Consider the following 22,587-nt stretch of genomic DNA (forward strand, 5'->3'; position numbering starts at 1 on the left):
GCGCTTTCTATTTTGACTGTCAACATCTGTTGGCCCTTGGGTACCCAATCGCCAGTACTCGTCGATAGAGTTTTTTCGAGGGGGGGGAGAGGGAAGTGAAGATGAAGAGTTTAGAGGTAGGTTAAAGATGGAGATGATACGCAGGAGAAGGGGACAGGAATGATATGGGTGGGGGGGAGAACAGGGAGGTCACATGACCCAGTTTGTCTGGCTGGCTGCACAGTGCAACTGACCCTAGGTGAGGTCTTTGGCCTCAGAAAGATAAGAAAAGGAAGAAAAATTGGCTCCAGTTGAAAGAGAAAGAGAAGGGAACGATGGTTCAGTGAGGTGTTCAGGGGTCGTGGTTGCAGAATGGTTTCAGGCTAAGGATTGTCTTGGATTTGTCTTAATTGGAAGAGTCATTCAGTGAGGTATCCCACTCAATCGCTGTACCCAGAGGCCAAAGAGTTTTAATGACCTGTCTTTCTCTTCCACAGGCTTGCTAATCGAGTTTTACTAGTCTGTCATACTGTCCATTATGCATGTGGATATCCTTTGTCATTTGAGTTCACATTAGACACAGTCATGATGGTAAACGATTTCTTTGCAGCGCATAATGAAATGAGGTTTCAATTGGCTTGTGTGAAAGTAAACATACACGTTTTAAGATGTTCATGAGGTTTGGTTTGTTTGAAGGCTTGACAGTTTTCAGGTGTAGTGACCTCATTCGGGAGGCAAGTTATCCGCATGACCATACAACCTTTAAAATTAATAAATCCAAGCAATTGACTGCCACTGAATCTACTGCCATTGTTTTATCCTCTCAGAAGCCCACAGAAAACTTGAAATGTTGGTTCAGGAACGGTTTTTCTGAATGCAAGAATGACAAAGTTGGTCACTTGTTTTCAGGGGACCAGAGAGGTTCATGTTGGTTTTCAGGCCTGGTCTCTCTTGGCCACTATACTGCTAAACTAAATTTTCTGAGCCCAGAACACGTACTTGCATGTAGACTCTATGATCTAATAGGCATTTTGATCTGCGTCTTAACCATTCTGGGCAACATATGGCCGTCCCCCCTTGCATAAGTATGGCAGTGCAGAGTTACCATACATATGTGTATAAAGTTTGCACCTGTGACTCCTAAAGAATTAAGATTGAGTATCGTCCAGAATTTTTTTCTCTAACAAGAAAGGCTGATTAGCTGGCGCAATCTCCTGCCAGGTTTAACTAATGGGGTCTACGCAAAGCCCACGGTACACGTATTTGCTCAGTATCACTTTTCTGTCGGGCTCCCGCTTTAGGCCGTTGCCCTTATTTTTTTTCTCACTCGTTCTCTCTCTCTTTTGCCTGGTATCCTGTCTCGCTGTAGCTGGTTAAGTACACTTGCTCTGCTGTGCCTGAAATAGTGGAGTGTTTTGATTGGGGGCATTTTATGCCTTTGTAAACCGTGCATTGTACTTTTTTCCTGTTCATTGTGCATTGCGGCGTCTTCATTTGTAGGCCAGCAGGTGTGTTTGGGAGAATCAGCTGCCGTCACTTTTTGTACATCGGTGAAATTTACTCTCTTTTTTTGTGTTTTTTTGAAGAGGGATCGCCAAGGGTGGCAACACAGCTTATTTTCAGCAATAGTTTTGATCATATTTATCCCACATCTATTGCTCTCCTGTTGTCAGTTACAAGTGGAGAGACTTACTTTAATAGCTCTATTTTGTATAAATGGTTATGTCTTGTTTTGTGCAGTATAAGCACATTTTGTCTTTTCTTGAGTAACGTGTGAAATGGGTAGAATCAACTGTAATCACAGACAGATTTGGGTTTTGATGCATAAGTAAAATGAGACATGGTAGTTTGTTGTTCAGCTGTCATCAGTTGTCTATGACAGCAATTTTCAATTTAAAAAAAAATCATTATTGAAATCTGTCGTTGATGCTTAATTTGTACATCAGTCAGATAGGCAGTCATGACATTTGGAAGTCACCCCATTATTGCCGTGTACAAAAGAGTCTAACGTTTTGGCACTGCCTATTTTCAGTGGTCAGCTTTTGGCTGGCACAGCGTGGCTTGCACCGTGTCATTTACTTGCTGCGTTGTGTGGGGAAAAAGGAAAAGAGAGAAAAGAAAATCTCAGATTCCTGTCTCCCCTGTGACCTTGGGTGGTTTGGTTCAGATATCCTTATCCTGCAAGGGGGGGGGATACTTGACAAGCTTCACAATAGGAAAGTAATTGTGAAAGAGAGGAGAAAAAAGTCATGACATTGACGTCAGGAACGGAAAGAGCGGGGACAGAGACTGAACCTTGGCTTAATCATACCAAAGTCGGCTTTCGCCCGCCGGTTATAGCATGCTGGACAGAAAAGGGCTGTCTATCACAACACACGCAGGCACACTCAACCCCCCCCACACACACACACACACGAGGGAGGCAAAATTGCTGTGATGTGTTTTGATGTATCTGCGCGCGTAAGCCAGGGTTGTGCTGGAGCCTGTTACGGCCAGGTGTCTGTGGCATTGTACTGAGCCTGTAGAGGCGCGGGCGGGGCGGCCGCAGAGCGGTTATGCACCCCTGATATAGTGCAGACCTCTCGGAGGCTTCTCTCGCGTGCAGAGAGAGAGAGAGGAAGAAAAGCACAAAGGAGAAAGCTGGGTGGAAAATTAGCACTGTCAATCACAGTCCCACAGGAGGTCAACTCGGTGGGATAATAACACAGGACGGAGCCACCACTGTGTTGTGATTCATTTTCAATTGGCTGGGGTTTTTTTCTTGCTCTCCCACTTGGTCTCTCTCCCTCTTATTGCCACCGCTACTGGTGTTGTCCTCGGCAACGTCACCACCCCGGTCGGCCTGATACTGTTGGAAATGGTTATGATGCGAAGGCTCAATCTTGTCTCCTCTCTGAGTTCAGGTTTGCTACTGATGCGTTGGAAAAACTCTGAATCAAAACAGAAGTGTTGTCCATTGAATCATGCTGGCGCCCTCTACTGGTCACTGAAAGTCAGACTCTGTCCAAAGCTGTCCATGCAACATGCACATGTACTCGAAACCAGTACATGTACATGTATGTACATGTACATGTATGTACATGTAGTGGGAAGTTTGGAGAGTGGCGTGCACATATGCTGTGTTGCCATTTACATAATGACATAATATTGATGTCTTTTCTCTTCATCTTGATATGCGTGGAGTGTAATATATGTTTGTCTCTCTGCTTTATGCCCACCCTTGTTCAGTAGATGGGGATGTGCTAGTTTAACTTTCTCTCTTTTAGTCGTATATGTAAGAAGTGAACATCAATGAAGACTTGGTTTTCAAAATTTTGTTTTACTTTGTTTGAAGACATCACAAAACTTGAAGATCAGTTATTTTAAGTTTTAAGAAGTCATTCATGTATTTTGCACGACTTTTATGCGATCTTTTAACAGTATTGTCTGGAAATTTTTAGTTATTTAATCATTGAAATGTTTTTGAAAATTCAGGAGGGGATGTTTTTCAGGGTACAGCAAAGAGGTTGTGACCCCATTCAGGGTCAGAGTGTGCGGGCTTGGCTTCGTTTGGCTTCATGACCTCTAGCTGTTACAAAGTTGCTTATCTCCTACTTGGGATTCTAGTCACGCCCCCCACCACCCACCTTGTTCAAATACTGTTAATTCTGACTGAGTGGATGGAAAAGGGAAAAAGAAAGAGGTACCCATACAACAAGTGAAAAAAAATCTTTATTTCAAAAAAAAGGAGGGGTCGGGGAATAAAAAGAATCAGACAGCCTTGCGGCTCAGGGTACAACAGCCAATTGGTCAGTGGGAGACAGCGACTCGGGGGTAATTATCAGCCATGCTTTGGCCTGGGGACAAAGAGGCCAATTACAGACTACACTGGCCCACAATCCCCAAGAATCTCAAATTGGTTGCTGCTTTTTTGTTTCTGGGATTTGGGGGATTTGTTCCTACGGTGTTGGGCCTCACGGCAATACGCTGCCGCACAATGAAAGGTCCTTCAGACGGCAGCCACATTGTGCGGTCCATGTTGAGAGGGAGAGAGGAAGAAGGTAACTTCGTGACAAGATGACAAGTATTTAAGCTCCTCTTGTCTGCTGTCCTTTTGAGGGGGGGCAGTTGTAAACAAGACTTGGAGGGATTTAACTGCAGTTGTGGAGGTTGATTGGGTTAGCGAGGAGAAGCCACTCTCACCTTGCATGTACATGTTATTGTACATGTACAAGCCCAGCTGGTGACAATTTCCCATTGTCTGTCTTAATCTGTTGTTGTTCACAGTTTTGTCCTGATTGCCCTTTGATTGTAGCCTGACAAAGGGCCAGAGCTTAGCGAGTAAGCCCCAAATGACCCTATCCATGTCACTTTGCAGTGGGGCGTCTTTTTGTGGGGATTATCTGAGGTTGGCCGGTGGGGTGCAGCTTGCTTGCCACTTGCACCCTGATCAGGCTCGGAAAAGAGGTCTTTTTTCTCCCCATTTCGAGCCACAAAAGGAAGCTGTACAGCAGAGTTGTTTTTTGTCGCACGCTGGGAATTGTCGGTGCCATGTTTGTTTGTTGTTTTCTTCTGTTGTTTGCGTGTTATCCACAATTAAACAGACTGAAAGAGTTTTTGGAAGGGGGTGTGCTCTGAAGGTATATCCAAAGTGGAGACGAGTTATATACAGTGCACGCTGACAATATTTTTTCCAAGCCTTCAGTGTCTCAAGTGTTTCTAGACATTGTCTGACACAAATATTTCATACACCGGTACAGGTTTTTTTGTACTTTCCTCATTGCTGGAGTTCCATTACTCTGCTTTTACAAGCTCCTTTTTTGCTTGTAAAGATACAAGTCTCAAGTTAACCTATAAAAACATAAACTTAAACATGAGAAAAATCTGACAAGATTCTGTGTGATTTACACTAAACCTTCAGGGTTAATAATAATACGGTTACATAGCTGTTTTCAGTTACCCTCGGACGACCTCTTTCTGATCTGGTCTTTATTCTTAACTCACAGCCTCTCAAAATTGGCACTTGGCACATCAGGGCGATAATAAATTGGTGGTCATGGGAAGTGAATGTCGCCATTAGCCTTTGGCCTCCACCAATTAAAAGCCACTAGCTGAAACAATTTGGATCCAGCCTGGGCCATTGAAGTATATGAGATAGACAGTGTGTCTTCTTGGTTCCTACTCGGGCTGTGTAGATTCTCGGTTATTGGAACTGCTTGTGCACATTACTAGAATGTTCAATCCAACTTGACACACAAGGGGTGGTACTCTGTGTTACATTAATGATTGAATATATGATTGAATCAGTGACGTTCATTCTTGAGTACAAGTGAACAATGTACACAGAAAACCAAAAGGGACATTGTGAAGGTAGAGGCACAGTTGATCTCACAGAATTTTTTCCCCTTCAAGCAACCTTAACACTGCAAAATAAACAACTTCGTGACTGTTACATGTGCATGCGAAGAATGGATTTCCCAAAGTTTCCTCTTCTTTTTAATTAGTGGGGTGTTTGAGGAAATATCGTTGGGATGTTTACCTATCCTTGGCTGTTTTGTGACAGAGAGAAAAGATTTTTAAACTGCCCTGTGGGTTAGGCGGCAACGGACAGAAAGTCGGAAACAAATAGGGATGGAGACAGCACCATGGTTAGGATTGGCCCCGGAATTGGACATTTCTGAGGCTACTTTAAGGAAACTTCAAGGATTTTCCTGCGGGCAGAATGTGAGGCAGAGGTCAAAACGGGGGCAGGGGAGCAACCAGCCAATATTTGATTAATGAGACCCTTTTTTGTGCTCTCGGCTAATTGGTGATAATCCGGAACTGCCAAATATTGTATCGATTAGATTAGACAGTTAATCCGCTAGTTCCGGTTATAATGACGTCGATGACATTGCTGGTCTTGGCAAGCAAGGCAACCGTTGTGAGGTTGATTCAGTGAGAGAATACCTCTAGGTACAAAAATGTCAAAGGTCAAGGGCGTAATAAGGAATGACAAACACAAACCAAAAAGAAGTAAAAAAAGAAAAATGACCCATCGTAACGAGTTCTACCTTTGCCAGTGCTAATAAATTCTTTTTGAACAGTCTTTTATGGTTAACATTTCTTGTATTTATTCCTAGCAAATAAATTCATCACTGTCTCTTAAGTTTTCGTGTGTTTTTTTTTAAACCTTGGCAACTCTCAAATAGGTTCTTCTCATGACTCAGAGGCAAATTTAACGTCATATTGCATCTTCCTCCAGGGAAACCTGCAAAATGCTACCTTCAATACAGATACAATTAAAGTCCTAATCATGTTACCAGTAGAGATCTTTTATCAGATAAAAAATGCCTTTGCTAGTCTATTTCCCAACTGTTGACAACCTGTAAGGTGTCTTTCTAGCTGTACGTATTTTTGACCAGAAAGCTGCTTTGCCCGTACCCGGCTTCATGCTAAATAGAGGTAGAAGTTGGTATGCAAACACTGACTACTCCCCTTTTATTTTTCCCTAATTCACATCTGCCCACCGGGCAATTCACACCCAAATGTTAATGTGAGCACCTCTACTGTAAAACAAAATATGAAAATGCCGGAAATTATATTGGCCCACCAACTGTCTGCGGGAGTTTGCCTTTTTTGCCATCATCGCATCATTAATTCATCAATGTATCCCCTACTTCCTGTAGTCTTCTACAGAGCCACCTCTACTCCCCCCCTCAAAAAACAGAAAATGCAAACCATAGCATTTTGCCCTCAAACTGTGCCATGATAGTTACGAAGAGCTTGCTCCTCCACAAGAAAATTTGAGGGGAAAAAAAGGAAAACAAAAAAAGAAGGAAAGGGACTAAGTGAGAGTTGTAGGGAAAGGAATGCTGGCTCTCCAGGAGAGAGTGTCTTGTCTTACTCTGTTTCCGCCTTGGGGGCCTGTTAGCGGATCTACCTTGCCCAAGGAGGCTCTCCAGAGCCGGGAGAATGGAGAGATACAAACTCTTTAGGGAACACTGACCTGGGCCGGCAATAATTGATTGATCTGGCGTACTGGATAGATGCAGCTCACATCAGAATCATATTTGGGATGCTCTCATTGGGCATCTTTTGAAGGGGAAAAAAATGTCTTCCCTGCTTGTGACTGAGGTTTGTCTTCCTGGTGAAGTCAACCTTGGGACTGATTTGTGTGTGTGTCCATTGAAAAGAGGAAAAGAGAGGCAAAGTTTCTGAAATGTGACCCGGTACATCGTAATCAGGAATAAGTCACTGAAGCCATTTTACATAATGGCTGAGTGAAGTGGGGATGTAGGTAAAATGTTGAAAAATTGATGTAGCGGTTTCTGTATATTTTGGAAGTGTACGTATGAAATGTTACCATCAACAAACTTGTAATGTGTACCATTTGAAAGCTTAATCAAATCTCTTTATGACCACGTACATATCTCAAGAAGTCAATTTGCGACTTATTCCTGATTTCGATGTGCTGGGTCACAAACTTAAATTTCCAGCTGTTGACTGAGAGCTTTTTTCTCCGTTTTGCTCAGGGTCGATAGCTCTTCTGACCTGGTGTCGATGGGGAGGTTATCACTTTTAGCTCCCCTGTTTCTCTGCACATTCTTGGCTTGAATGAATTGCAGAGATTGATCCTGAAGTGGGGGTTTCATTCCCCAATAAAAGGGAGGATGCAAGGACTGAATGTTGGAGAAGAATTGCCATAATTCAGTTAATTCAACACTTTCCTCGCGAGGCAAGAGAATCGGTCGAGGGAGGGATGGTTTGGACGAACAATGAATTGCCCCATTTCCCAAGTGTGAAAGTGTGGTCCAGGATGCCTTAGTTGGTCTGGCCGTTTCCCTCCTCCAATGAAGTGAATGCAGCCTTACACTAACAAGTGGGTTAATTCAAAGGATTTTTAGGGGATTTTTGAGAGCGAGAGAGAACAAAGAAGAGGAAATTTCCATTTTTTCTTTTCTGGGTTCAAGTCCTCCAGGAAAACCATGTGCTTCCCAAGAGGGTTACAGTCATGTATTTTGTTCCCTTTCCCCTCTTTGTCTGTCTGTAAATGGCAATTTTTATAATGAATTTATAGGATTGCCAATTTGATGAAAACTCTGCTGGGTAGGTAATTACTTGAGGAAGAACATTCTTTCTGATAGGGTTGCTTTTGTTGCTCAGCCCCCAAAAAAGTGCATTCAGTCTGTCGGAGAGAATAATGCAGTATTGCCGCATACATACTGCACATGCAGAAAGCTTCTTGGATTCTCCGTGTTCACGTACCTGCAGCTACTGGTAATGTACAGTGTGGGTAAAAAAGTTTGCCTGTGCATGCTTGATTATGCACAAATGGTGCTGTGATGCATCTGGACGTGTCTGCAGCAAGCCTACTTTGTATCTGTACCGCCAAGAGTGCTGGTACACGTGTATGTGCGTTGGCACATGGTAGATGTATGTGGTGTGGAACATTTGTCACAGGAGAGGTCCTTATGACTGGCTTGAAGGGGGACATTCTTTGAACACTTTGTAGTGGAGGAAAGCGCAAGTTTCCTGAGTGCCCTTGTTTTTTTTAAGATTTTTTTTTTTGAGATGTTTGAATAAGATGAAGGTTGCAGTTAACATAAGAAAATAAAGGCATTGGATTTGTAGATTTCTTTCACAGTGACTGTCTCCATGATGATTGTGTATCAGCCCTTGTGTCCAGTGGTCTGTCATTAAGTTGTCCCTACAAGTTAGGGTCAGCACATTTCTGTACTTACTTGTACATGTGCAAGGCACTTTGCAGTGGAACTCGTTTACAATCCATTGCAACCATTCAGAACTTGTCTGGTGCCACTCAGTGGCCGGACCAACAAGTCTACTTGACGAGGTACGCACCTTTACCATCCGACCGATCCGTCCTTTCACCCAAATGATGTCACAATTTTTTTTTCCATTTTGGTGTGTGCTTTTGTTTTTACACACAACATAGAGCTATCAGTCCCCCGCTGTTGCCGATGTTGATTTTAGACGGGTTACCAGCTTTGTGTCACCGTACCGGTGGGCCCCCCTGAACGCCTGAACAAATCACAGTGCGATTAACGTTTGGCAACCAGACGGGTCGTAAGTGGCTACCGGGAAGAAGAACAACAGGTCCACTGCTGATCCTGTGATTGTTATGTCAACATCCACACTTAGGAGGGCAATCAGTGTCATTAATACACAAACTTTTTCTTTGTTAATATACATTTCATCCTTCCTCTGTTCCAATTTTTTTTTTCTTTTTTTGGTGTCCCCGTTACGGATGAAGTTTCTTTGTGTCAACAATAACATTGTGGAATGGTACCTAATCCAGGGGACATACAACTTAATTGGCATGGCTTTGACATTTTCAGAAAAGCAAACCCTAGGCCCAGTTAGGGGGCGTTTCTTGGGTGTCCCGAGCTGAACGTCGGTCGGGTTTTTGGTCGGTAATTGTGTCTAAATATTTTGACGTTTCAAAAAGCTGTGATTGCCAGGTGCGCAAGAGGGGAAGGAGGTGAACTATACATCACCGGAGCCGGATATTGATGGAACGTTGTGTAGGTAAATCAAACAACTCGGCACACCTGTGGAAAGAAGTTAATAGTTATTCAGTCTCATCTCAAATTAGATGAGTGGGCAATTTTTACCAAATATCTTCCATCTGAAGTTAAAGCTGCTTTTGTGTATTTTTGCCGTGTGGTCAAGGTGGCCATCATGGATTGAACAGTCTTTGCTGCAAAGTGAGGTTGCAAATTAGAAGAAAGTGCTATTTTTTCTGCTGTATCGTATTTTTGTAATGTAATGATAATGACAGATGCATGTTTCTCTGGTTATCCAAACACAAATTTTGCCCATTACAATATACAGCATAAAGTCTGTGACCCTGAAGTCGAGCTTCTGATGTCCTGCTGTGAGCAAAGGTTGCGAAAGTGTAAGTTGGATTTTTCGTTTTCCAAAAAGGCAAGTTCCGGTGATGAAGACACGGGCAAGTTTTGCGCGTGTACATGTACTGATTTCTTGAGTATGGGGTATGTTTGGAAACAATAAAGTAGCTTAAAATTGACAAAAAATTCTTTCATCGCAGTTCTGATTAGATAGGGGAGGTAGTCCCGTTACTGGAATCACAATTCCGGGCTTGAAGAAGTCATTTGTCAGACCAGTGGAAAAGGGCAATTTGTCTGGGTTTTGAGGTCTGTCAGGGTGGTCTTCATTCTTCAATCTTCACCAGTTGGCTCGACACCTTTCTCTGAATAGGAGACAAGGAGGATGAATCCAAGGAGATAACGAGCGTGTGTGACCAAGGGCTCCGGCTTATTGCATTGCTTGGACTTTGTTTCAGTCGCACCCTGCTGATTCCTCATTACACGTCAGGGCAATCAAATTACTTCAAATTACGGCGGGGAGAAAGCGGACAAAAGACGAATGATGGTGTCATTATTGAGGGATTGTGTGGGGTCCTGGCTACTAGGATATCACCGTATTGTGAGATTGAAGGTACAGTGTACATAGTCCCCTCCCCCCTTTCTGTGACAACTCTCTGCAGCATTGATCCAAGTCCTCTGTAGCACAACCAACTACAACCAACTGCCTTTCAAGCTCCACAATTTGTTACAAATTCCACATGGCATCTCTTGGCAGCTAATCAGCAAGTTTTGCGTGAGTTTACAATGAATGATAATACAATCAATCTGTGTTAGATTTGGCACCTACATTACTCGAAGTTATTTCACACGTGCCTCTGTAAAAAAAAAAAATTGCAGTGACAAACATGTGCAAGTGTATCTTACAGTTAACGCCCAGTATCAACAGAATCCCCCCCTTATTCCACTGTGAAAAGCTTGTGTCTGGCAGAATTCTTGAATTCCTGAGTTGGAACTTCTCAGTGATGTGTACTTTGTATCAAGTGTGGAAAGTAACTACAGGAAAAACATTTGACTATCTAAGTGTTTGCTATGGTCGGCTTCCTAACTCATTGTTCTTTTATGCAAATGGCTTCCTTTATGTCGTAATAATCTCCTTGCCAACCTACCCGCATGTGAACAGACGCCATGCTGTGGAGCCATACTTTTTTTTTTTTATTTTAAATCATTTTGTCCACGGATACGGGCACACGGTAGTCATGTACGCTTCCGCCTCTTTACAAATTGATCAGTCGTACGTCAAGATTAATTGGACCTGTGTAGCGCTTGATTTTTTAATTACGCTGTTTGGCCTTCCTTCTACCCGCACTGATGCCTGCACCTTTTGTGCCTCCCCTGATGTGGCTTCTCTTCAATCCGTCTTTGGACCTGCAGGCAGAGAGGAAATGAAAATTGCCATTTTCCAGCTCAATGATTTCTCAAAAGAAGGGGGAAAAAGGGAAAGAGGTTGAGGGGTTTCTCTTTCTATTCTTTCTTTCTTTCTTTTTCTTCTCTTCTCTCTCTCTCTCTTTTTTTTTGGGGGGGGTGCATGTTAGCGCCTTCTTTTCTATATTAGTGTCAGGTTATATTGAGCTGTACCAGGGAGGTGGCTATTTGACATACATGCATTATGTTTTTGTCCAACGTGCCGGAGACTAATTAAGGTAGCCTCCACATGTAAAACATGGCCCTGTGCACTTGTCAGTCTTCTTGTGTCTGGGAGACATAAGGTGACTAATATCGCTTGGAGGGACCACGTTTTGGTGGGGAATTTTTTTTCCCCACCTTTCCCCTGAGGGTCAAGAGTGCATTGACCTCATGTGGTCATGGGTGGCCTTTATTTTTTGTATCAGGATTTGAGAGGGCCAGGTCGTTTAACCAAGTGGTGTGTTCTTGCATTGATTTTGTAATGTCTTGTACATGGTGGTTGCTAAATCTGTCTTGCCATGTTTATTCTGACCATGATAGGCTTAAAAGGTCATCTGAGTAGCCAAAATCTCTACTAACTCAAACCACAATAATCTAGTTTTGTTATGAATTCTGTTTAATTCTTAATTTAAAAAAAGGGCATGGCAAAGTGTAGGCCTATGCTTTTAAAAGCACTGGGAAAGTGTTTGATTCTGTGTTGCCTGGTGGTAATAATATCTTTACTGAGTTTTAGGAGCGTATTTTTGGTGGTTTTCAACAAATTTCAGAATGATGAAAACAAGGAAGTTAAAGATGATATTAAATTTGTTTGCATCTTGACAGGGGTCTTTGTTGATTCAAATGACATGTGCAACCACATTCCACCTGAAAGTAAAGATGTATTTAACCTCAAAATAAAATGCTTCTGACATTAACAATCCCAAGTTGTACTCAGGTACATGTACATCATGCCTTAAAGTACATTTACATGTATGCACTTGAAGAAAAGGCCTGTGTTGCTACTCACGTTTTGCCAAGATCGCCCCTAGACCATATGGCCCAAAGTGGCGGGGTGCCAGACTCGCTAGCTCAGAGAGTTGCGGGGGCCCATTCCCGGGACATGCCACGGCCACCCATCAAGAATTGTCACAGCCAATCAGAGGGCACCCATGCTGCCTATTTGCCCCACGCTGGGCCTGGCCATTTCGTACTAATGGGAGACGATTCCGCATGTCATGTTGGGTTTATCTGTTACGGTTGCTGCTGCCGCTGACAACGCACAAGGTTTTTTTTCTTTTTGGTCTTTTACTTCTTTCTTTTTTTTTTTTTTGCCTGCCTACTCCTTTTTTTCCCCTCTTGGAATTGGTTTGTAGGTCTGAGGATCAAATTCACAAGACTTTAGAGGGTTAAAGGCAGGCGAGTAAAAAGTATTGGTAAATGAATGGGATACACTTGAGGGTACAGTGGTTCTAACCAGCCTGAACATTTCAAAGTTCTGGAACAGTTACGCATTCTTGTCACCGGCATCTGGCCAAACAGTTGGATACACTTATGCATGAATTAAGTTGTGTTGTGCGGTACCAGCAATTTGTGCCGCCTGTTCTTGCACATTTTGCCTAACTGTTTGATGGCCAATGATGTACGTGAAGACATAAATGTGTTTGCCCGTCCAGTCTCCGAAACGAGGAAGCTGCATTTTGATTGGTTGCAGTGGTTTCACCGATTTCACAGGGCTCATGCTTGATTCTGAAGTGACACTGTGATTTTGCCGACACCTTTTGGAAGGCTTCCAATTGTGATATTCTTTGGACGCCAAACGTAAGCCTCTGTCATTTCTACTGGTAGCCCAATATGCACATTGTGCATGACGCCTTTGTCCACTTATGAATGAGGATTGTTTGGCTCAACTTTGATGTAGGTAATTTGTGATGCTCTTTTTCAAGTGCAATGCTATACACACCCCAGTTAAGCCCATTTTGCCTGATCAAAGATGTTTAACTGGTAAATTGTCTTCAAAGTTGGTGAGAAGAAAAAAGGATATGGTGTGACGTGCTCGGTACTCAGCATGTCACAGTCCACTCAGATCGAAGTGGGAATTCTTCCCTGTTAATGCATAATGTCACGCCTGGTAATAACCCCCAGCTCAGCAACCCTCCTCACGGCTGGAGTTCCTCCCTTGGCTGCGGGGCGCCCACTCCCTTCAAATTGCCTAAGTGATTGGTCATATAAGCCACCAATTACCTCAATTCCTTGATACACTTGGAACTGCCGTCACCGAAACTCCGAACCCCCCTGCCATCCTTCGGTTGGTCTCGCAGTTCTTGACGAGAGACAGCAAAACTACCTCCGAGAGCAGGGGAAAGAAAAAACCAGGGCAGGGTTGGACTCACGGTTGGTCTTGGTACCCTGCCGTGAGAGACCGATTTGAGACGTAGCAGAAAAAAAGAGAAAATAGAAGGCAAATGATAAAAAGTTAAATGGAAAGGGAGGGGGAAAATGACAAGAGCCGAAAAAGACGAATTGGAGCACTTGTTTGCCTGCGTCACTGACCCCAGGAACTTAAACGAGATTGATATATTCGCGGGACAGGGGGGGAATTGGAGACGGATAATCGGGGAGACTCTGACGCTGGCCCGGGCTACGCGCTGGTATTCTGCCTGGCGGGGTACCAGCCCCGGCCCTCCGTTCTTCGGAGGTCAAAGCCCCCGGAGTTTGGACTGGCAAAGGAAGGTATTGTTTAGCCCGAGGCCGGGGACGCACTTGAAATTAGTGTAGAACATCGGGGGAGCACAAGGCCCTGGGCACAGACTGAAAACTTGCAGCTGGCCAGCGACTTATGAAAAAAAATGACAACCCTTCTACCTGGTGGCAGTGGTGGAATTGCCTTCTTGTTTACTCCCTTGTGTAATTTTTGGAGTTTCTTGTGTAGAAGGTTAAAGCTGTATATGTACATACATGTACATGGCCCTTGGTGATTACACACACATACTGCAAATTTGAGGGAGCATTTTTTGTTGTATAATATGAAGTCTGATGTAGCAACACAGTAACAAATATATATGTGCATGTATATCAATGGAGATCATGTGACCTTACAGTTTCAGCCCGATGTGGTTGGTTCTAACAATGTGTTGTGTCGAGGAGATTGATGTTGTGATGACTATTCTGTGTGTGCGACTGCACAGTGCACAACGAGTTCTGTGTTTGATTGCAGCTTGGCTCCCCGAGCCCCGCTCTCACAAATCAAAGCCCATTTTTCTCTACTGCAAAAGTAGATGATGACAGTGAGGTTCATTTCCAACGAGGAAATACCTTGACAGTGTTCATCTAACTCTGCACGGAGAACTGTCTTCATTCAGCAATAGTTCTCACTTGGAGATTAGAAGCCTTGGGAAATCGGGGATTCAAATCTTCTCTGTGGTTTCAACAATGAGCAGTGCAACAGGTCCAAACTTTAGAGAGGACATTATGTGGCTGTATTTTATCGTTGCTTTTGTTTATAGGTTCATTTGATTTGCAGTTGCACGTCATGGTTATTGAATGTCAGCTCATAGGGTGTGAACTGTCATTCCTTTCGTTTCCTTTGGTAGGATTTTCTGCAGGGGGATCCGAGCAAGGCCAAACACTTGATGGGATGGGAACCCAAGACCCTCTTCAAGGTGAGACCAGATCCATGTCTGAAAGGAGCGGCAGTGGGTGGAAGTTAGTTACAGGCATGCACCCATTTGAAGCTGCAGCCTGGTGTTAGCAGGCTCTCCATTGGCTTTGCGCATGAACTGTTGATGGCGCTTTAAAGGCTACCCATAAGAGGCCTGACTTCACACTTGGGCCATTATTTTTGTAAAATCTTGGTTTTATCTCAATCTTTGTCTTACCTTGTTTACCTTACCTTTGGAATCTTATGAAAACGTGTAGAAACTCTTGCCTCATGAGAAAACGTTTACCCTAACACTCCTCAGTCCTCCAACAGGTGAAGGATTGAGGAGTGTTAGGGTTAATGCCTGCAGCTTAAACATAGAGCTGCATTTAGTTAAAATTTATGAAACTGAATTCTGAAATAAAAATGGTGACAAAGCCAAATATCTGAGACCTCCACTAGGCTAGAGGAATAATGCATTCTCTTTACTGTTGTAAGGATGGTTCCCGATCAGGACTCTTTTGAACTGTTGTGTTCATTTTCCTGTTGGCACGTACTTCAAATATCATCCCGATCCAACCGTTTGCTCAATGTTGCAGGATCTCGTGGCCGAGATGGTGGCAGCCGACATTGCCCTGATGAAGCAGAACCCAATGGCCTAGCCACTTGATGACTTTCTTCTGCTGTCCAGAGAGATTGAAAATGAGATTTGTTGTGAGTCAACAAGCTTGGAGAACAAACCGAAAGTGCCTTTGCAGTTTTGGAAAAAACATGAATTAGTCAAAGTTTAGATTGCTAGACTGTGCATCGTTACCTCAGAGATCCCTCCATTAAGACCTATTCATTATTTATAGTACAAGGAAAAAAGTAGTGCAAAGTTATTTAAGATTTAAGAAATGGGACACATCATGGGACACAGTCTCAAACGAATCCAGCATGGTGCTTTGCAATTGTAATGCATTATCCCCCCCCCAAAAAAAAACCTGGCTTTCAGTCACATGGCTTATTTTCCTGCATGTTAAGAGCTCTTAATATTTGGTGTACTCAAGAAGGGTTGCTTGTGTGTGTGTGGGGGGGGGACAGGTTTGAATTTGACATGTAGACCACCTATGTACAAGCTTTGGTTCAGTCGCTCCCTGTGCCCTCCTTGAAATAATGGGTGCGCCAGTGGGTGCCCCGTCAGAAACTCCACCCCAGTCGATTTGTCCTTGACTCTGATTCTTTGATTCTACTGCAGCACTTAATACTTATTACATTTAAATGAAAATTTGTAAGCAGTAGTCCCAAATACTAATGACGTCACTCTTTCCTACAGAGCTTCAAATCAGCCCTCTCCTCCCGGCTCCTGTAAGAAAGCACACATTGTTAACAAAGCGTGACTTCATCAGTATGGCAGCCAGTTGTTTACCCTGAGGTATCTTTTTTGTTCTTGAAGTTTACTTCAGTCCTGTTTCCATTTTACACTGGCGTCATGTTTCAGAGATTGATTCAGATTTCCTCTTTGTGGAGAGAAGGGAGCAGTTTCGTTTTTTTTCAATTTTGCAAGTGAGGTGTTAAACAGAAAAACATAACTGTCCGTTCACTGGTCTTTTATTGTACGTACTTGGGCAAGCATACCTTTCTCTTGGAAGTTGCAACGGGGGTAGGTGCCTGGCTAAAGTGTTTTAACACCACCATTTCAATCTCAGAATCCCACCCTGTCACATCTGTGTAGCCACCTTCTGCATGCTGATAATGGATGTCAACCAAACCAGTTCTTTTTGAAATTACTTTGCTGGTTAAATTGATCACGGTATATTTGCGTGCGTATGCTTGTTTGTTGGCATGTACGTTTCCTTTTTTTGTTTGTTTGTGTTTGGAAAGAGGGTATTTATACTCCAAACGTTGCATTGTTAAATGCGGCTTATTGCAGCTGAAGTAATGCTTGTGATGTTTCAATCTCATTTCTTCCTGATTGAAGAGAATTCACAATTGAAGGGAAGAAATGAGAGTTGTGCACATCATGAAGATGCTCTGACAGGAAGAAATGAGATTCAAACATCACGAGCATTAGCCTACTTCAGCTGCAATAAGACACATATATGCTGAAATATATAGACAAATGTTGGCACGGCAGCAGGACCAATCAAATGGGAGAATGGCACAAAAAGAGCGCGGAGAGTAAGACACGAACTCCTCCTCATTTCTTCCTGATTGAAGATAATTTACGATTAAAGGGAGTAAATGAGAGTTGTGGTGCACATCATGAAGATGTTCCTTACTAAATTGCCTTCCCACAGAACCACTGAGGTATGTGTAATACTCACATTTTTGACTGAACCAAATTCCTCGGGCATGTTGTTCCAGGTATTTATAATGGGTTTGACTATAACTTGGTCGGGCTGTTGGTGTGGTTGGCTCCCTGCAAAGGCACGTGCGCGTCCTCTTTGGTGGAACTGAAATCATTTACCGTGCTTACACTGACTCAAGAAACGGCCTTTCTTGAGAATTCATGGACCTGGAACCGATCTACATTGTGTTCAGATGGCTGCAGTGTTTTATTTGGGGGTTTGCGGTTTTGTTTGTGTTTACTGTGGTGGTGTTAAGTTGTTTTCTTCCATTCAGCATTTCTTCACGTGTCTTGTCCCTTCTTGAGCCACAACTCAGAAATTACTATGAGATCCTGAAGATAGTTTTGCCCGATATGGTGTATATTGTAGATTTATTTATGATGACCAGTGTTGTTGGATCATGGTATTCAAAGTGACTCGAAATTTCTCTATTTTTTCACACCTATTCTAAATTATTTGTCAGTTTTCATATGCATCATAAATTTAGTATTATGAAAAATTGTTTTCTGCATTTTTCTCCCTAGTTAAGTTAAACTAGTTGGTATTTTGTTTGATATGTAGGACCCAAACTATTTTAAGGACTCGATTCTATTCAGTGAAATTAAAACCTTTTATTTTCTTATTCACATGAAGATGGTATTGCCGATTTCTGTATATTTTTCGATAGAGTAAGTTTTGTATATCTGGGCGTCGTCTGGGGTGATAGACGTGTAATTCAGTTAAAATGATTGAAAGTACATTCCACTGGTGGAATTGGGTTAAAATGGAATGAGTGTAAACTTTGCTTCGTGTGGCGGGATCTTTCTGCTCTGGAGGTTTAATATAAAGTTGCGAAATCTTTGGTATTTGACTTAACTTCATTAGATTCATGGTTTCATACGTGTTTCTCCTTTCACCACAGACAGTATTTCAACTGTTCATGCTTCGTTTGACTTGTAGGCTTGTTGTAAGGCATTACTTTTTTTGTTCAAGATAAAAATATCACTCTTTTAACTTGACGAACACGAAAATGCATTCCGAATTTGAGATGATCCTGGTAAATTCTGAGATACTTTGTATTTTATAGCAACACTTGCTTTCCCTTTGGGAGAGAAATCAGGGAGTTTCAATTCGTTAATAGTTGGTGTAGAAGTGCAATTGCTACGGTTAAATTAATAAATTTGGGAGTTCCCCCTTTTGTTGCGTACTTTCTGTTTAGACAGAGGTCGCTTAGGTCTCGTCCTGCGGTTTTGAATTCCATTATTTTGTCGTGTTCAAGTGACCACACCACACGTAAACAGGAGCTTATGGGGAAAATGACAGTACGTGACAAAAATATGAGGGGACGGGGAAAGTATGGTTTGAAGCATAGTGTATATTGCATACTGCTTGTAATTGGAGTGAAAGCGTGGACTGGGTTAAGCGCAAACATTACGAGTTTATTCTGAAGCTGGATTTCTCCAACCCTTTCTTCCTTCAGTCGCTCCCCCCCCGGTCGCTTCTAGCAGAGGCTGCGGAGCCGGGTGGGTGGGCGCATGGAGGTTTTACAAACAAAATAGGGACGCTGGTAGAGCCAAATTGGAAGAGTGAATTCGAAAATGGGTGTAAGGGGACGAAAACAGTGCTCTTTGAGGTGCCACAACCCCCCCTCCCCTCGAGCTGCGCGCCTGCTCCTTTGTCTCTTCATCTGAGCCTCGTTGTCCATGTAGTGTTTTTGGACTTGGGTAACAGGCACAGCAATATGTACTGACCTGGCCCAAATTCTTGAATTGCGCCCTCTGTGGTTCCTTTCACACAGTTCAAGCCATGCGCAAACTCACTTTTAACTTCTCTTTTGACGGATGCCTTTTTTCCTGTTTCATTTGACAAAATTGGAGATTACCCAACCCTTTCGTTTCTCTGTTCTAGAATTCTGGCGTCGTGTGTTCTTTTACTTTGTGAAATGCAATGAAGCTGGAATTCGAGAATGTTGCTGGAGCACAGAGCGCCGCTTTAAAATCATTCTCCCTGACTTGCACCTGCCCTAGGGCAGACTGTTTGGTCCCCACGGCTGTCATCACGTCAGGTGTGACATTCCTCCCCCCCTTCCAAACAACCGGCCAATAAATTCAGCCCCTTTGCCCCATAAATTCCCCACTTCCGTGTCTTGCTACCTGCCTGAGCCCCCCCCCTCCAGCGTGCACCCCTCGGTGCTGGCCCGCGTGCAGCCGGCGATGCCTCGAGGGGTGAGACGAGGTCCGTCCCTCCATTTGTCAAGATTACTGCAGGTACAATATCGTGACCGTCATCGGTCGACTACTGCTCGCTGTGTGGTCCAGCCGTGTCTGCTGCACTTTTTTTTTTGTTCAGAGGCTGCGATCAGTGACTGTTCTCTGAAGGAATCTCTCTCTCTCATTCATATGCAGGCCTTCTGGAGAGCAGTTAGGATTTCGAATCGGTTTCAGAACTGTAAAGGAACAACTTAAGAAACCAGGCTACATTTTCAAAAAGAGGGAGGTGGGGTAGGGTCACCCCCCCCCGCTCACTGCATGGAGTACCCCCTCCCCCTGTTCGAACAAAATCCCCCAGAAAAAAAATCATGGATCCGCCCATGCGTACATCGCATTTTCAGATTGAAATAATTATTCCGATCTTTAACAGCCCCCCCCAAGTTGCTCATAGACCATGACTAGAACTCGGTAATGATCTGCAACGGGCCAGCCCACTGTTTGTCGCAAACCCGACTTACAAGTCGGCAAAAGTTGGCTTTTTGTTATTTTTTTCGTATCATGAAACAGTCACCGGCCTGTCTCATTTTGTATCTGTCATCCCTTGTTAGGGATGACCCAAAATGTTCGGTACGTGTACTTCTGATTAACTTAAACTGTTAAACAGTTGGGAGAAAAAAAAAGATTCCTCGGTAGGGTCGCATATGCGATATCAAAATGCGATCGTGGAGTTCAGTGTTCGACGGCAGGAATAAATTGTCCTGCAAGATTGGGTAATATCGAGGAAGCTGGGAATGTGGAATTGCACCACATCTTAATTGACCATAACCTGATTGCGCTCCATCACTAGAGTAACCGGGACTATAAATCAGAATTCACGTTGAAAACGAAACACTCGGAACATACCTCTTGGTTGCAATTCAGAAAAAAAATAGAAATGTGCCTCAAATTCATAACTGCTAGTGATGTTCAAAAATTCAGTTTAGCCGGTGCATGACATGTCATGCAGTTTTTTTATTTTTTGTTTGTTTGTTTGTTTGCTTTCCTTTATCGACCTGCGAAAATCAGACTTTAGTGGGAACTGACATCATATAGACGCACTGTGCGAACTTGGTATTCTCCATGCTTGAGAATTCACGTTGACATTGACTGCATTACTAAACCGTTCGTGCCAATTCCAATATGTCCACAGTACATGAAAAAACCAACAACTGTAGGCCATATCATGATGATTACGGGTTGGCATGTGAACTATGGAGGCACTAAGTCGTATCCACGGACAAAGGAGGGATCTGCATGTCGAATTATTAATTTAAAAAGTTTTCGAACTTCAGGACCAAATCAGCTCCTAAAATTTCTTCTTGTTTCTCTTTTGCACCAGATGCCAGATTTTTAGGCGTTTTACGTCTTTGTCCTATTTACGGGGTGAACCGTCCCATACACCTTTGCCAAGGTGACCGACCTTCTTCCCCCATCTTTTCCTCTTGCTGATTGGTTGCCAGCTTCTCGGAATCCTGCTTGCGTTCTTTGTTTCCCCCATGCTCCCGCGGAATGGGTACGTCAAGTCCGACACGGACCGCGTTTCAGTCGGTGTTGGGTGTCCGTCAGATCGAACTCTTCTCCCCGTCGGCTACGCCCCTCGTGTCTGGTCGGCTCGTCTACTGTTTTTGTAGCACCCCAAAATGGCTTCATTTTCACCGATTGATATTTTCCCCGCGTTTTGCACGCAGGGAATTGTTTACTGTGAGGACAAGTAGGCCTACTGTACTCTGAACGCGTGCTTTAGCTTTAGGCAGAAGGTAAAAACTAGCAATGGGAGGGTGAGCGGTTTTAGCGGGTTAGCGGAGCGGCTCTTTCCTCGCTTTGCAACAATGAGGCCCGGGTTCGAGTCCCGGCTTGGCCCCCGGCTTTAAGTGCATTTGGTTTCCAGTCCATACTCGCTCTCGCAGGTTTTCTCCGGGTACTCCGGTTTCCTCCTGCCTCTAAAACTGGACCTTCTTCCTAACTCCGTAATGTGATGCTGATTAATAAAGTGTATGAATAAACGTACAGTTATTGGCGCAAATAGCCCGAGTTGCTGAAAGCGCCATTAAAACAAAACAACAACAACAAAACTAGAAATGGGAACTGGTTAATGACGTCGATGCTTGGTAGGATAGAGGAATGTCAAATCTTTATGACATTTGAAACTGTTGAGACAAAAAAGCCAGGGCACATCCCTTAGGCCTAGGAGGGATGGATTTTGGAAGTTCAGTCTCTGTCGACGATCCATTATTCTTTCAGACCTATGATGCTTTGATCGCATCCACCCCCTCCGTTTCCCATGCAGTAGCATCAACCCGCTTGGAATGTAACCCCGCCCCAGACTATTTGATTTCGCTGGGAACTTTAACTTGGAACCAAACGTGCACTTAGGAAAAAAAAAATCTGCTGAGAGGAAGGAGAGCCATAAGGTCAGCACCATTTCCAAAAAGTGAGGGCGCCCTGTGAGCGTTATTACCTGAGCCACTGCGGCCATCGACGGTAAGCGCAAGTAGACTGTAGATCGATAACGTCGTACATCCCGCACTCATAATGGACTTTAATTTGACGATTGAAATAGTTGGCGGACTATGGGCTCATTGATTGTGACGTTTAATTACATGGTTGAGGGTCTTAGTCATAGCATGCCCCATTATTATAGTTTCGAAGAGGCTCCAAAAAGTTTGTATAAAAATACCAAGAGGCATCGCCGTGCACGAGCAGGTACTTAACTGTCGCATCGTCAATTTCTAAAGTCGTTTAGGAAATAAAGTAATCGATCGTGGGACTCATAATTGGATCCAGCGTCTTGTTTTCTTGTTGGCATGCCGTCACAACTTACCTACATCGTCTCGCAGCGACAGTCTCTCAAAACTTAGTCAAGCCGACAAAACTTCACAGCCCGGTCCGCCCCCCCCTCCAAAAAAAGAGACTTCCGTCAATCGTGAAGCACCCCTGTTGTTTCCGCTATGCCCTTTGCAAACAATACCTTAAACCCCGCAATTGAGAAATTGGTTTTGAACCAGTGGCGTTGTAATAGAAAACAACAAGTTCGGAAGAGGCTCCTTGTTTGTCTTTCAATTAAGGTGTCCGCGGGTGGTGCCAGTGGAGTAGTACTTCGCCCGACGAGCGAGCGGATTATTGGCAGGCCACTTGGCCAGAGAAGCCCCGATGAGTACCGG

The 22,587-nt window shown here is 43.6% G+C and overlaps 1 protein-coding gene across 2 annotated transcripts in view; it reads left to right on the plus strand.

The window, feature by feature from the left end:
* The window catches only part of gmds (GDP-mannose 4,6-dehydratase), a 76,854-nt gene extending 58,439 nt beyond the window's left edge, over window positions 1-18,415 (plus strand). Inside the window, exons 10-12 of one of the 2 annotated variants that reach the window (XR_002598700.2) lie at window positions 14,822-14,890; window positions 15,468-15,582; window positions 16,184-18,415. Coding sequence is in view for 1 of the 2 variants with exons in the window: in XM_022242400.2 (XP_022098092.2) it covers window positions 14,822-14,890; window positions 15,468-15,530 (132 nt within the window). In the remaining variant the exon portion in view is untranslated. Of the gene's footprint in view, window positions 1-14,821; window positions 14,891-15,467 lie in introns of both variants that reach the window. The other variant, XM_022242400.2, reaches the window with a different exon arrangement.
* The last annotated feature ends 4,172 nt before the right edge of the window (window positions 18,416-22,587 follow it).

Source organism: Acanthaster planci, linkage group LG06 (genome assembly GCF_054643075.1).
Source record: "Acanthaster planci isolate LZ-2023a linkage group LG06, COTS_SCS, whole genome shotgun sequence".
NCBI classification, from domain to species: domain Eukaryota; kingdom Metazoa; phylum Echinodermata; class Asteroidea; order Valvatida; family Acanthasteridae; genus Acanthaster; species Acanthaster planci.